This window comes from Anastrepha obliqua, chromosome 5 (assembly GCF_027943255.1).
Source record: "Anastrepha obliqua isolate idAnaObli1 chromosome 5, idAnaObli1_1.0, whole genome shotgun sequence".
NCBI classification, from domain to species: domain Eukaryota; kingdom Metazoa; phylum Arthropoda; class Insecta; order Diptera; family Tephritidae; genus Anastrepha; species Anastrepha obliqua.
This window is the reverse complement of record NC_072896.1, coordinates 55202151-55219697: the sequence shown is the minus strand read 5'-3', so window position 1 is coordinate 55219697 and position 17547 is coordinate 55202151. Positions and strand designations below refer to the sequence as shown.

The 17547-nt window shown below is 35.0% G+C and overlaps 1 protein-coding gene across 1 annotated transcript in view; it reads right to left on the bottom strand.

Annotated features, from left to right (window-relative positions):
- The window catches only part of LOC129248440 (lipase 3), a 58642-nt gene that overhangs the window by 1840 nt on the left and 39255 nt on the right, over positions 1–17547 (bottom strand). Inside the window, exon 3 of the mRNA XM_054887988.1 lies at positions 619–1362. Within this exon, the coding sequence (XP_054743963.1) occupies positions 619–1362 (744 nt within the window). The remainder of the gene's footprint in view (positions 1–618; positions 1363–17547) is intronic.

Genomic DNA, 17547 nt, shown 5'->3' with positions numbered 1-17547 from the left:
ATAAGGATCATACGATCGGCGATTTCGACCCCTTTCTCTACCAAAGCTACAAATTGGATTCTAATTAGTTACGATTGAGAATATTTACCCCATCTAGCCGCCGAATGTCCTCAAAAAATTTACGAAGCCACAATATCATATTTTTCTCCAAATTACGTTAGTTTGTTTGGTAGAGTCGGTTAAATTTCGTCTAGCACTTTGAGAGAAATGAGGTTCAACTTTTTTATTTATAGGTGTCCATAAATTTATTAGTGAAATAGCGCTCAAAAAATTTATATTGAATATAGAAGCCGTTCGCCAACAAAAGGCACGTTAAGTGAACATCTCGGAAGCCTATTTTTTAGAATATTCTCTCCGTTTTCCCACTTTTTTTCGTTGTAGAGGGTTTGCGATTCCCTTGACTATCTCCAACTAAACGAGTTGCACCGTTCTCACCCGGCTGGCTCGGTACATGAACTCAGGCCTACCACATCCATAGCGCCTTATCCCCTACAATCGGCAAAAATATAGCTAAAACGATGATAATTGAAACAATGAACGTTAGCCACGCTCGCTCACAGCCCGCCACAGTTCTCTTCGGATGCCTATACATATACATTTGCAGGTATTTGTACTTACATGATTCAAATGCCGCGTACCCCAACCGCCGAGAAAATCCAAAATCCCCGAACACAGGAACCGGAACGTGGACTCCGCCGAGCACACATATTCACATAGTAGCTTCTGTACACTGGTAATTGGCAGCAGTTCCATGCCGCCTAGCACCCAACTTAAGAACGAAGGGTAACCCAAAAAGAGTCCACCCAATTTCGATAGCATGAACGAATGATTGCGCATAAAGGCGATGGGCGCCAACAAATGCACCGTTTTCACCTTGTCATTATACCAAGGCAATGTAGACATGAGCACAAAGAAGGTGGTTGTGCCTTGTGAATGGGCGACAAAATGCACAGCCGTATCATTTGTCTCGACTAGCACATAATCCAACATTGAAGCCAAATCGTAGACGCCGATCTCATGCCAGCTGAAATTCCAGAAATCTGAAGAATCTGGATGCTTGTGTTTGTGTTGGCGTGAGTAGGTGTTGCCACGCGCATTACCGAGCCACACATCGTAACCGGAATCGGCGAACATGTACGCCAGCGATGTGTCGGGACCGTTGAGTATCCAATCGTCGGAGGCACAGAGGATGCCATGCTGGAGAAAGACCACCGGTTTGGAGGTGCGCGCAATGGCGGTTGAGTTGGGTGCGCCACGCAGCTTTGGTGAATCGGGTATTCGATAAATTGTGAGGATGTAATCATCTGGTGTGTGCACTGTGTGTTCTTCAACTGGATAATTGTGATTGGATATCATCTTGGCCTGGAAAATGGAAAAGAGAAAATTAATGAGAATTTACTAGGGTGGTGGCAAATTTTATCACTTTGGAACTTTACAAATAGCAAAATGTGTGTTAGTAAAAAATGCAAGTAAAAACATACCTAAATACATACATTAAAGATGCAGTTTGTTTTTTGAGTGGTTTCTTATATGGAGAAGCTTTTATTAAAACAGTTAATCTGGCAAATTATACCACCCTGTTTGTCAGTATAGTTTTATAATACTTAATCTTGCCAAAATTATAAAAAAATTTCAAAATCGGTATTCAGAAAAACTTTTTCACAGATGGTTTCCCCAATTGATGAGGTCGACTTCTGGTTTAAGCTGGCCACAAACAGGGCACTATTTCCTGCGATTTGTGCCTAGTCCGTAAGTAAGTTGTTAGGAAATATGGAAATGAGTGCTCCAAAGAGTACACAATTTTTTTCTTAACACTTGTAATTTTTCCGCTCACTTTTATCTCGGCGATGGTCAGTAAACAAATGAGAAAATCCATAAACTGCGCCACAAACTAGCAACAAATACCAAGTAAATAAAAATTATTATTACTTGGGATTTGTGCCCGCACTTCGCCATACACGATGGATTTTCTCCGAATTGTAACAAGTCGCTGGGAATTGTACCCTGTTTTTGGCCAGCTTTAGTGGCCTTTTTCACATTTGAACTGTTTCTAATTTATGTGTGAACGACTCCTCATTGTACACCAATTAGTAGAGTAGTGCCACAGATAAAGCAATGCCTTTATTAATACCCGCCAATAAAACGGATTATACGAGTAATACCTCCTGTTCCTCCCACATTTCCTGCATAAGCTGAGCTCAGTAGCATATAATACGTCTTCAGTAAAGAGCACAGCAAACCCGAAACTCTGAGAACTTTTATTTTGAAACTACGTGAAAGTTGCGAGCGCAATTGTCTGAGTGAATACTTCCCAGCAATATTTAGAACTTAAAGCTCAAAGCCGATAATAAATCAACAGGCGGTACCGAAATGCGGAGTTATCTCCCCGTTGTTGTTTGACTTCTAAATTTTGGGACAACACTACCTACTAGCAGGCTTTTTCTTGACCTCATATGTTAATGACTTGCTCGCTTCTCCATCGCTAGTAGCCTCACAGACTTAACTACAAAATCAACGGCTGCCTCATTCGCAAAATGGACGGAGTTCAAGGTTGAACTAAGTATCTAAGGGTACAGAAACTGCCATCAAATGTGGGCAAATGGGGCTGGTGATGCGAATACATAGCATATCCATCCCAAATGTCAACCTCACCTTCACGCAGTACTCCCTGTTTCAAAACTAACGAGGCTTTGACGACCGAGTATAGGCGGTATGACTTATCCTAGAGGAAATGATGGTACAAACAAAGCTGGCAGCACGTTCTTAAACTCAAACCCAAAAAATAAGTGTGGCCCTTTGTGTGTTTCGCGGAACCTATATACATATTTGGTATTTGAGCCAAAGAAAAATAAATCTTCTTGGCGAAATACAAGGCGATTGTTTGCCTGGTTTTATGTAAACTTTATCTTAGCAGCATCAATTCGATCGCTAGAGATTAACACGATGCAGCAGATGAAGCTGCAAACCCATTATAATAACGTATTAGGCCACCACGTGGGGTTCTCAGATGTTGGCTGAAGAGGAACTATAATATTTATAAGGAAGGCACCTGTTGGAAACTGAGCCACCTCCTAAACATATCACAGAAACCGTATCCTTGAGTTTAAATACTAGGTTCACTAATCGCACAGCCAAACGGTGAAGAATTCAGAAGGTGTTTTAACGAACATCAGGCAGTTAACCGGCTCTCAGTGATTTTGAAGGAATCAGCTGATTTGCTGACGTAACTTTGCTGATTTAAGTAAAAATCTACGCATCCATTGCTCATGCTACTGAGTAACGACTAATTGGACGAGTGTATTAAGTGGTCTAAAAATTTCAAAAAATCGATTTTTTGGTTTTTCGATATTTTGAAAGTATAGTATCTTAAGAATATACTGTGAAATTTTCATGCGGAAATTAACATTATTAAAGCTTTTATGGACCATTAAATGTACCTCAAATTTCAAACTATTTTTTTCGGGTTGGTATTGTCAAAAAAAAAAAAAAACGACTCAACCGAATCGTCTGCAATTTAAATGTGTAGTTCACAACATCAATCGCTATCGCCCGTACTAGAATCATATTATTATTTCAATTATTTCGTAATTTTTGATTAAAAAACTGAAAAAAGCCGACTTTTAGAGTGTCAAATTCAAAACCGCGCTATTTCGTAAATTTTTTTTATTCTAGTAGCGGGAGGAGCTACAGTCATACTGATTAATAATTTTTTTTGGTTTTTGTGTTTCAGATAAATAGAAGAGCCAAAATGGACAACACCGTCCAGGTCCAATTTTTCGGGAGGATCAACTTTAGCGTCTTTTTTAAAATTATTAAAATTAAAAAAAAAAAAACTTTTTTCATTTTTGTATGTAAAAGTAAAAAAAGTATGTAAAGTTAAATAAAAAGCTTTCAAAATTTAAATATCGTTTTAATTTTTTTATTGTAAGAAAAAAATCCTGAAAAGGCCCTAAATTCTCGAGCTCTACCGGGACCCCTTAATACGTGTGAAATGAACGGACAGAGTTTTGTCGTCGAGCCCCCGATGATGAGGCAGCTCTCACAATTTTGCTTCGGTTGGCCAAACCTTGGTTGGATCCGACGGACTATCGCAATTAACCGCATTCACTAAGATACAATTCATACCTCTATCAATTTTCGCCCTATGAATGCTGTAATCAGAAACTAACCGCAACCCATCTCTGGAAAAAGAGCTCGAGTTACCTCTTTAGAGCGATTAGACACTGGAGCAATTACGTTTTGGATTTGTAACAAATTAATTTCTTACCTTCCTCGGATAGACTCTGACATAGCAAATATAGGGTGGGCAATGTAAAATTTGCTTTTTGAATCGGCTATAAAAAAAAACTTATCAATATTTAATAAAAAATAATATCGTTCAAATGACTGCCACGACTGGCTTTACAGTAGGCCATTCGATCAACCCAATTTTTAAGCACATTTTCGATTGTTTGGGCTCCAATTTCATGAATGACAACTTCGATTTCGTGTTTTAAAGCATCAATCGTCTCTGGATGGTTCGCATAGCATTTGTCCTTACGGGCTCCCCACAAAATATAGTCCAACGGGCTTAAATCACAGCTCCGAGGCGGCCAATTGAAATCGGAATTTCGGCTGATTATTCGGTTTTCAAAAACGGTAGCCAAAAGTTCGAGTGTGACTTTGGCAGTGTGACAAGTTGCACCGTCCTGTTGAAACCAAATGTCGTCCATGTCATCCTCTTCAATTTTTGGAAACAACTCGTTGAGCATGTCACGGTAACGCTCGCTATTTACTGTAACCGCGGCTCCTCGCTCATTTTCGAAAAAAAATGGCCCGATGATGCCGCCAAACCAAAAACCGCACCAAACAGTGACTCGTTGTGGATGCATTTGCTTCTCTACAGTAACGTGTGGATTTTTTGAGCCCCAAATCCGACAATTTTGCTTATTGACGTAGCCACCGATGTGAAAATCAGAAAAAAGAAGAAGACTCACCACTTTGGAAATAGGTTTTCCATATTTTTCAATTTTGTTCAAGCGTATGGCGTCCCATTTCGTAAATTATGAACACATTTGACATGTCAGTTGTTTTACCATTCTCAAAAAAATAGGTGGTTCAAAAAGCAAACGCAATATGGCCCACCCTGTACATATCCAGTAAATGGAGGCGTCCCGAAGGTACTAAATACCTCTTGACATGCCCACCTAAGCCAAATCATCGAATAACTTTCTCGCTCTGGTCCGTATCTCCCTTGGTTAAGTAGTCTTCGCGAGCATACCCGTTATAAGCAATACATATAAATTCTCAATGAATCATCGGTTCACTCGAGTATCCAAAAAGCATTTACCTCTTAAGGGATTTACTTTATTTTTACTTATTTTTTTATTTCTATTATCATTTCAGACGTAATTTATTTGTAATAGAAGTTAAAGTAACCTTTGGGAGCGAAGTCCAGAAAATTAATTTTGCCTATTAACTTTTAATGAGAACATTAAACTTTGCAGAAAGTAAAATATGTCAATAGCCTCAGGTTGGCATGACGTAAAAATTATATGAGATTAATAATTTTAGTCTACAAGCGCCGCATATTTAGTCAAACATGAAGTAATAAAAAATACGATACAACAAAATATAACACGTAATGTTATAGAACTAATAAGAACAACTTTTACAAATTTCGCGTGAATGTATTTTTCGTCTACTAACATGTAATTAAATTGTTTTGCCTCCTCAGGTGACGTGAAACTTCACACAAAGACAAGGAATGAAAATTATTCTTAAAGTGCACTAACCTTTTAGTAACCGCATTTACTATGCCCCACTAATAAATTTGCGAATCACTAGACGAACTTTATGAAATGCTGTTCATGTCCCACATATCGTACGTAGCAGTGTATTGCTTTATGACGTGTTTACACGCACATGACGGGCAGAGATGATCGCCTGTAGGTTACGATACTTAAACTCTTTGAAATCTTTCTACTACATTTATTCTATTTGGCAAAAAGTTTTTGTACGAAAAAAAGTGTTACGAAGAAAGGCACCTAAAATCTTGTAACAAACTTATTATAAAACTAAGTTCTATTCGTAATGAATAGACAAATATTTCTTAATTTTCTTTACTTTTGACATATCACCTCTACTTCACGTAATTGTCTACATTTTTTTAAATAAAGTTGAAATATATGTGCATATGTACGCACATGTGCATATGTACTAATCGCAGAATGCTTCTATTTTGGAGCTAATCTCTCGTGGAAGGTTTTTTCGCCATAAATTACGTAAATTGCAAATGAGATGTGTCTATAAGCCAAAATGTGTTAAAAATTATAAAATTAATTTTCAAACTAGCAAAGATCAAAAATGACTCAACCCATTGGAGTATTGTTGTTTACCCATAAAACTTTGAAGTGTTTGTTATCATTCTGCGATAATCAAATTTATCAACTATTTCTTTTTACTATGAAAATTTGGAAAGCAAAAGAAAATATTTTTACAAAAAATGTAAAAATAAAGTTGCCTAGAATAAAATACAAAAAAAGCAGTCTAAGATAATTTCACTAGTTTATCTACAGAATATTTTAATAGAGCTATTCAGACAGTGCTCCAAAACAATTTCCTACATATGCACGATTTAATATTATTCTTTCTGACTTATTTTTTTCTCTTCTCGGTACAACCTATTTAAAATAATGACTGATAAATAACGTTAATTGATTTTAAAATGCAATTGGGATGAACGTAGTTGAAGTCCAAATGGGCTTTCAGAGAAATCCTTCTGTGCAAATCTAAAGGGTGGTTAAGTTTCAAGGGCAAGTGTTGATTTTGAATAAAATACAATTTTTTTAAGAAATTGTTGTCATTTCTCTTTATTATGATAATATTGGTATGGCTCAATTACGTATGGAACAAAATATCGGCCGAATGGCCGCCGCGGCCTCGGCGGCACACCTCCAACCGATGATCCAAATTTTCGATGACGCTGAGGCATAATTGAGGTTCTATGCCGTTAATGTGCCAAATTATCTCATCCTTTAGCTCTTGAATTGTTGCTGGCTTATCGATGTACACCTTTACTTTCAAATAACCCCAAAGAAAGAAGTCCAACGGTGTCAAATCACATGATCTTGGCGGCCATTTGACATCGCCGCGACGTAAGATTATTCGGCCATGAAATTTTACGCGCAAAAGAGCCATTGTTTCGTTAGCTGTGTGACAAGTGGCACCGTCTTGTTGAAACCACATATCGTACACATCCATATCTTCCATAAAAAGTTCGTTATCATCTCACGAAAGCGAACACTATTCACAGTAACTGCCTGACCGGCCTCATTTTGGAAAAAATACGGCCCAATGATGCCGCCGGCCCATAAACCGCACGAAACAGTTACACTTTGTGGGTGCATTGGTTTTTCGGCAATCACTCTTGGATTATCACTCACCCAAATGCGGCACTTCCGCTTATTGACGAATCCACTGAGGTAAAAATGTACCTTATCACTGAAGATGATTTTCTTCGAACGCCCGTTTTGATTTGAACGCCTGTTTTCATAATAAGCCTGAATAACTTTAACGCGTTGTTCGATTATCTATCTTTCCATGGTTCAAATTGAATTAGTCTGAAATTTAAAATTGTCAAATGAAATGCAGAAAAAATCTTGAAGTTTAGGTGTGGTTCACATTCAACATCGGCCCTTGAAATTTAACCACCCTTTATAACGGCATCAGTAGCAGGTGATGGGTTGGTGTCGAAATTCTGTATGTACAATATTCTAAAAACAAAATTCTGCTTTTTAAAATTCTGCTTTTCAAAATTCTGCTTTTTTAAATTTCTGCTTTTTTAAAATTCTGCTTTCTAAAATTCTGCTTTCAAAATTCTGTATTACAAAATTCTGTATTACAAAATTCTGTATTACAAAATTCTGTATTAAAATATAATGTTAACAATGTTAAAGAGGTAATGTAATTATTTAATTTATTATTATTATTTTTTTTATTATTATTCGAGATATTAAATAAAAAATAAAAATAATAATAATAATAATTTTTTCTTCAGTTTCGATAGAATCCACAGTATTTTTGCGTAGAACTTCTTTTCGCGTGGGCGGCCTTCGGCCGCGCTTCAAAAAAATAATCCTCATCAGTCCAACTCTAATTGGCTAAACTAAAATATTGTTATCGCTTAAACATATTCATATGTATATTTATGGAATAAATGTTTATTTTGTTACTTCTTGTATGACGAAAATCACAAAACTTGAATAAAGCAGAATTTTTCGCATTAAAAATGCAGAATTTTGAAAAAGTAGAATTTGGAAAGCAGAATTTTAAAAAGCAGAATTTTAAAAAAGCAAAATTTTAAAAAGCAGAATTTTTTTGCAATTTACAGAATTTTGTCACCCAGAATTTTGTAATACAGAATAATGACACGCTCCCGCAGCTGATTTGTTTTTGTTTTTCCTTTCGCCTTGCACATGTGGTGTTAGCGCTCAATGAAATGACGAAAAACCGTTCTGTTTTATTACTACTCTAGTTTATTTTGCTGTGAAATTCTAATGTACAATTAGTTGCTGTTGATCTGTTACCACCACCTTAAATGTGCAACCAACCACCTTAAATACATTCGCCACAACGAAGTAACAAAAGCATTGACTGCGTTGTTTTGTTTTTTGCTAATATCACCAATACAATCTCAGTTTTTTCGTAAACAAACCGTCGTCATATCCCCTTTTATGCCAACAAATCAGCAATCAGATTCCTTCAAATTCGCAGGGAGTCGGTAAACGGTGTGATATTGACCACACCTTCGGCATAAGCGGGTACTGCTCTCTGCTCTGGTGCCAAATTCTCTTTGACGTGGCAGCCGAAGTTACTCTCACAATTTTGCTTCGGATTGCCAATCATTGCAATCTGTTATTCTCGGACGAGACTATTGCAGATTTCCACAGATACTTTTCTGGGCAAATAGCATCACAAGAGAAAAATAAGTGAGTACTGGAAACTTATCGCGAGACTTCAAGAAAATTTCTTCGGCTAACAGTGCGTGTGGTAGGCATTTCAAAAATGGGTTGGTGCCCAATGAGCATTTGAGATAACTAAACATTTTTATTTAATTATTTATATGAAATATAATTATAACTAAATAACTGCATTACATTAGTAAGGCAACTAGCAGCTGAGGCTATCGGCCTGACGAACTAAATAAATTGTACATCTATGTTCTTTAACTTGTACTTTCAGTCTCTAATCCATTTAATATATACGTAATGTTTGGTCTATGGATAAGTTCGTGCGGTTTTACAACAGATGGCGTAACTTGATTATTATTCCATCGATCCACATTTCCAAACATTCATTGGAGAGCTACTGTCGTAATGCACAAACGTCAGTATAAGTTTTTTATTTGAAGCGTAAACAACAATATTTTTACCACACTTGAAAATGTCGAATTTCGTGCCAAATAATGTGTTTTTGCGGGGAATTCTTTAATATGAAGAAAAAAGCAGCCGAAAGTCATCGTATCTTGGTGGAAGTTTATGGTGAGCATGCTCTAGCTGAGCGAACGTGCCAGAAGTGGTTTGCACGCTTTAAAAGTGGTGATTTTGGCTTGGAAGACGAAGAACGCGAGGGTGCGCCGCCAAAGTTCATGGATACCGAATTGGAGGAATTGCTCGATCAAGATCCGGCTCAAACGCAAGAAGAGGTTGCAAAAACTTTGGGAGTTGATCAATCAACCATTTCCAAACGTTTAAAAGCCATGGGAATGATCCGAAATTCAAATTTCGAAAAAAACCGCACGAACTTATTCATAGACCTATTATTATTTTTTTTTTTTTTTTGTTTTTTGTAATGCATGATATTTCGAAAACGAGTGCGTTATGAAAATTTCCTAATTTTTAACTGGTAACGAAACATACATAATTATTTGGTTATGTTTTCGAAACTAAATCCAAGTTAGAAGAGGCAAGAATGAAAAAAGTGCACCAAGTTCAGTCAAATGCAAAGGTGTTACTCACTGTTTTCTTCGCTTAAAATGATGTGGTGTATCGAGAGTTCTTGCAAGAAGATTGTCTCAGTAAAAATTGCGTGGCTATAGGTGGTGTCAAGCCCCTTACATAAACCTATTTTTATGTTCTTATCATAAACACGGCTGTCATGGCAATAATGCAGCGAAATTTTGTTCGATTCCGACCATCGAGTTAGGCCGCTACTTGGAATATATGCACCTGCAGGCATACGAAACCATATAGTCGATGTTTTGTTTAAAATTATACAATACACTTACATATAAACATATTTCTTATTTACATTTGAGCTCAGTAATTCACTTACTGCGGTAAAATTTACGCTCAATTTTCGAATTATTCCACTAATGTTCGCGTAATATTTTTTTATGCACTACTTTTTGTATCAATGAACGTTCCACTGCCTTCGAACAGCCTCTGCCAGTTACAGGGGCAAAAGTTAATGACCTTGTAATTGATTTAAAACGTTCAATAAAAATCGATGAAGCGTCACAATTTAATTGAAAATTCACAAGCACCATTAACTTGTATATATAAGAATAAATATATGAATTTGCTAGCCCACTATTACAACATAATAAAATATGAATGGTGTATACAAAAAATTGAAGAAATAAGTAAACAAAATTCAGTCCAACTAAAAGTAACTGATACTGGAACTAATTGTATAATACAGCAAGAAAATCAGAGAAAAACTACAATTGAGGGGAACGAAACATTTTTATTTCACACTACGAGTATATATGGGTGCACATACAAAAATATTTTTAATTATTTATATGTATGTATGTTTGTGCATAATATTCGCAACAAAGGCGCACGCCGTAAATTGTTCGCGCAATAACAATTTCCCATTGCCGATTACTAATCAAAAGCAACCCAAGTGCGAAGTCTACGCAAGCAACAAAAATACGCCTCACATGGCGCGCTATATAGTATACGGAAACAGGAGGGGAGAGGGAGGGGGTTCGGCCAAAGTCCAAACAGCGCGCCATTAAGTAGATTATGGTAAAGGTGCCAACACGTTTGTAATAATTAAGGGGTAGACTGACGAAAGGCAGCCCCCATATGCGAGCTACCATATGTGAGTATGTGTGCATAGTCGTGTGCATGAATGTATAAAGGCGTAAGCGTACATAGCTGCGGATTTTTGACAAAACCACTGGAATTGACTTAAACTTAGACACTTGACAAAACTGAAGCTGTTAAAAATTCATATCGGTAGTTCAAGAATTCATGTTAATAAAAATTAAATGAAAATAATATTTATTTTCTATAAAATATTAGAATTTATCGATGTAAATGGAAGATTTATTAAAATCATAAGTTCTTTGCCAAATGTTCACTAATGCATTTGAATGAACCCTACAGTGCAAAGCTAAACCAGGCATTCTATTTAGTTCAACTGGTCTTTGGGAAAGAAGATAAACTAGTTCGAAAGGAACTATAGAATTGTAGAATTGAAACAGCTGGAAAATGACTAGTTAGAGGTGTATGCGACACAAATATTATTTCAGTATGTTTGCCGTTTACATCGCTGCTATGTTTTTAAAAAACAATTAATCAAAAAATGTGTAATTAGAGTGGATTCCATTTAATTTCGGTATAAATGAAAATTTGGGAAATGTAATTTTCAAAAATAAAATAATTTTAGTCGAACAACAAATGTAAAGATAAGACAACTTTGTGTAATATTTTAATTCATAATAAGTTTTTTTTTAATTTTAGTTAATTTTTTTTTATTTACTTTTCAAACTCCTCCAAAACTGATGATTTTGTCCACAAATCGGATTAGAATTTTTTTGAAGAAACACTTTGGTGTAATATTTTAATTTATAATACAAGTTTTTTCAAATATTTATTTATCAATTTTTATTTCCCTTTTAATTTCCTGGTGATTTTCGTCAAAAATGTGCGTTAATATTTTAATTCAAACACAGAATCTTGGAAAAGGTTTTTTATAAAGAATAGCGGAAGTGGCAAGGCTCCGTGTGCATTCCTGCTGTGAAACAGCTCCTTATAAAAACCATCTGCCGTTCGGAGGCGGCATAAAATTGCAGGCGCCTCCACTTGCGGAACAATTTCAAGATGCATGTCAGAAATTATATCGAGTATCTGTTAGGTGTTTGGTCGAGCTTCTCTTCCTATGGGTTTGAAAAATTTAAAGTAAGTCGCACAAACATTGATGACGGACAACATGCAAGGCGTCCTGTTGAGGCCACCACTGCGAAAGTATCGAACAAATTCATCAAATCTTGCTGGAAAATAAAAGATTGAAAGTGAGTGAGATCGCTGAGGCTACTGGGATTTTAACTGATTGAGTTGACTGTGAACCAATTGGGAGTAGTTAGGATACATTTTGGACAGTTTCGCAGTTCTTTGTGTGGTTAAATCAGGTGGCAGAGTTTTGATTGCGGCAAGGACTGGAAACTATACCTTCTAGCCTTTATATTCTTCTTACTAAATGTCAGCAGCTGCTTTGGCTAAGATCTACGCAAGGATGATCGATTTACAAGGTTTGCTTCTTAACTATAGTGAAAAAGAAAATTATGAGGGGAACTTCGGTTGACTCGTCACAAGGGAGATTCGGCAGCTGTATTCTACACGATAATTTCACATGTATTGACACACTCGTCCAATCAGTCGTTGTTCAACTGGCAACAATATGTCATTGGTTGATTTTTTCGTATACCACCAACACAATCTAGGTTTTTTCGTAAACAAACCGATTTATTATCCCGGCTACGTCAGCCCGTCAGCGCATGCTATCGAATTCGCTCAGAGCCGAATAACGGTCTGTTAAAGAGCACCATAAAATCTCTTCAGCATAAGATCTACAAATTGAAGTTCTAATTACAACTCAACCAGCATTTTCACCACATTTAGTTCCAAGCGGCTATCATTTGTGGCCTAAACTCAAAAATTGGTACGGAGGTGAATCATAATGAGGAGTCAAGTCAAGTCATCAAGTCATCAGGCTGGAAACTTCTCACCCCCATACGTTCATATGTATGCATGTACCAGTACACATTTTTTCAAAACTCACATACATATGTACATATATATGTGGGTATGTATGTGTATAAATCGATCTCTCTTATTGTCAGCTGCTCAGATTGACGATTTGCTCTGTAAGTTTATAATAATTTTAATTGAAATGCATTGCAGACCTTTCGCTCGCTATCACTTATCCAATTTTTATGAGGAAATTACTATTTTTTTCCTTTTCCATATTTTTTCTTACCATACATGAATATGTACTCGTATGCACGTATTTTTAAAACAAAGTGAGTAGTGCTTCCTAGATCTCCATTTTTGTTTACAAATGCTTCTCCTTGCTTGGAATTTTTCGTAGAAAATGCATACATACATACATACTCGTATACATATGTACATATGCCCCTCGCTCACTGCAAAAGTGCACACTTCTTGGCAGCGGATTCATACAAATCCATACATATTTTCTCTACGTGATTTGCGCAGAAATAAAATTCAATATCAAATAAAAATCAATATCAAGGAACCAACCAGAATTCGCCAAAAGAGATAAACAAATTAAAACTTTTGGTCTCAGCTGTTTAATTTCAAAGTGAGTTATTGCTGAAAAATATTTTGTATCTGTGTATGCTTGTACCACTTAACATATACATATGCATATTAATATACACATGCACACACATACATATTACGTACCTCTATTGAATTGTCGTCAGCAATCATCGGTAGACAAAAAAAATTTAAGTCTTTTGGCAAAATATCTTCTAATTTCTTAAAATAGATATCAAGTTTTCAAAAATACTTAGAGGATTGCCGAGGTTTTTGAAAATGGAAAAGTTGGACAAAAATATACATACATACATACATATAATATAATATACATAATATATCACCTAATGTTTTAAATACGAAATACAAGGAGACTGATATGGAAATAAGCTTTGCTACTGAAAAATCTAAAGGAACATTTTGAATTCATGTATCGGGTGCTTTTCTGTTCAGTAATGTCCAAAATGACGCTTCTAAAATTTTGCAATTTACTTCGAAAAAAATAAATCTGTTTATAAGGCATAAGTTTATAAGACATTGGCAGAATCATCGAATCTTATTTCTTTTGAAACGAGGAAGGAGCTGCCCTTTTTTATTTCCAAAAATTAATCATTTCCAATCAATTAATCAACATTGACCATACGAACAGATTTATTGGAAAAAAGAATCATTGGCAGAATCATCGAATCTTATTTCTTTTGAAACGAGGAAGGAGCTGCCCTTGTTTATTTCCAAAAATTAATCATTTCCAATCAATTAATCAACACTGACCATAGGACAGATTTATTGAAAAAAAGAGGTTGTCTGTAAAGTCGGTGTACTGACTATAGTTTAACGTGACAACGTCATAAGAAAATACTGATGGAATGGTTGCGATTTTCAAAACAAAATTTTAATTTTATTTGTTTGATAGATATTTTGTATGGATATAGAGAAGGAGCTAAATGGAATCGCAATGGAATAGGTCAAGTTACATTTACACAAACGTGAGAAATGACGAAACATTTATCAAATTCATGAAAGATATGTTCAATTTCGATTGTGCATTAGACGTTAATAAGTCAACAACACTAAGACGCACCATCATCGATTTGCCTTTTTCAAGACACATTACACTCGAAATACCCCCTTTCATTTCCTACTTTTCCTATCATCGTCTTATTCTCAACAGAGAAATGGTTCATTACCATGCACACAGGAAGAAGGCATATGCAAAGACAAATATGTGAATTTATATACATATGCGCATATACATACATACATATATATGCCTACTCAAGTAGGAGAGAGCCAGATGCCGAACGCGGGGGCCGATTGTGCCTCATTCCGCGCTCTCGCTTGCAGTTCAAGCAAGGTACATTAGCTTACATTTGCTTGCGTACAGAATAGATTCGTACATTTGATATGTCCATATGATTTGTATGCATCTTTACATATAGATTTGTTCTTTTTGTTTGAGGATTGCGCGAAATTGTATATATGCATGTTTATATGAATTGGCATAGGACATATGTATGTATATTAGTCTATGAAAATTGCACCAAAGTATATGTATGCATATATTATATTAGTATACAACATATCTTATAAGGTATGTGGTAAATATTACCATACATTTTTTCTTTCATATATAATAATAAATTAATAATAAAAACATTAAAACAAGAGGTATTATTAACAACTAGTCGTCACTAATTATAAATTCGGTATATATGTATACATATATCATTATTTATATTTTTATATTTACATATACCTACAAATAACCCATTATATAAATATTATTGTTATATTTATTTGTCCTAAACATAATAATAACATATATAAACATCATTTTTATATTTATTTTTATATAAACATAACTATAATATATAAATATAATAAACACATCATTGGTATGTATATAAACATAATAACGCACACGCTCACACACACGCACACAACCCAAAATATAACAAAACACAACATAACATAACATACCATAAAATAACATAACATAACATAATATAACATAACATAACATAACATAACATAACATAACATAACATAACATAACATAACATAACATAACATAACATAACATAACATAACATAACATAACATAACATAACATAACATAACATAACATAACATAACATAACATAACATAACATAACATAACATAACATAACATAACATAACATAACATAACATAACATAACATAACATAACATAACATAACATAGCATAACATGACATAACATAACATACCATAACATAACATAACATAACATAACAAAACATGCAGTTCAAGCATTAACGTCGCATGAGCAAGATAACGACGCATTTTTTCGTGCATGCAGCCGGCTACATTGAATTATAAGACGTTATCAAGTCAAAAGTGGTAAAAAATTGGACTGATCGAATGATCCATGTCACTCGTAGCCGCGGCGGCCATATGTATATGTACATATCATATCCAAAAAATAAATGCCATGAAATTATCTACCAGATTATAATACAAACAAATTCATTCCAATAATATTTCTGTTTTCTATTAACATTTTAAGTTCTCAAGCTCATAAAACAACTGATACAGGGTGCCAAAAAATTAATCACCTTATTTGACACTTACATATGTACTAAGCAGCTCCAGTATACAAACAAACAAGCAATGGAGTGCGTAAAAGTCAAAATAGAGATTTCCTAAAAATCATTTTTTTATTTAGTAAAAAACGTGTTCAAAAACAAAATTGGATGATTAATTTTGCACTACCTGTACATGAGATCATGATTTAATAGATTTACTTTGTACAGTTTTTGGGTTAAAATCGATGAAGAAAATACTGCTATGCACAGTGGCGTGAAAAGTAATAGTATCGCGGTTTATGACGAAGTTTTGACTACTTATTACTTTGTTGTTTCTTTTTCTTTTTTTATCAAAATATACATATTTCTTACTACAATAAGACTCATATAATTAAAAATTTCAAAATTTCAAGATTTGTAAAACATAAAAAAATAAAAATCAACCAATTTTCATGAAAATGTCAAATTGTCTATGCAGAATTTTTAGTAAAGTTCTTGGCCCATTCAATTTTGGTATATAGTACAATTATGTAAGTTTAATGTGTCTTAAGATCCGCGTAGATTTTTGGTAATTTTTTTTATCGACAGATTTATGCATTTTGTAGCATATAAGGAATGCCAGACATTTTTTTATATAAAATGCGCAGCACCGTCTACAACAAAGAAAAATCAATGGGAATTTTTAGCAAATTCAAGCTTGCATTATTTTCACCGCCACTGTATAAGTGATAAAACAATTTAAGTCTACTTAGGATATTTTACGTGCCAAGCATTAAATTTCATTGTTCTGGTGCAAAACCCAGAACTTGTTTTATATGGAAAATCCGGAATATTGATTGAAAGCTAAAACCAGCTAAAGTCAGATTGCTTTATCGAAAGTCTTAACCTCAAACTTAGAATCATGCAAGTGTCCTAGGTAATTCTAGTCTGCGTTTTTAGTTCTAATTTTCTTGGTAATGAGACAACAGATACATACCCACTTCTCGTACGATAGGTTTGTGAGAATGTGAGAATCAAATTCTTAAGTATTGCTAGATGTATCGTCATCATCGTCTCTAATCCCAAGGCTCCTTCTTCCTTCCCTTCTCCTTTCTCCTCTCCCATATATGGCACCACAACGGACGAATTTTTAGTGCCCTTAGCTAGGGCAGCCATTTAACCTAACCTAACCTAGATCTGTGGCGAGTTAAGACGCCTCAATAGAACTGAATCTCTAAACAACTGAGTTTTGTTAGCGGAAAGGACTGCGGTAATATATTCCTGTCTTTGCCAAATCGAGGGCTCTACCATCTTTGGGCTTGTTCATGAAAAATTATCCAGTAACTTGCCAGTAACTTAATTTCCGAGAATCCGCTCTTAAAGAGAAAAATATTTAGAAAAAGTAAGTGAACTAGTAATATTGCAAGTTTTACGAAAAAAGCGTAAC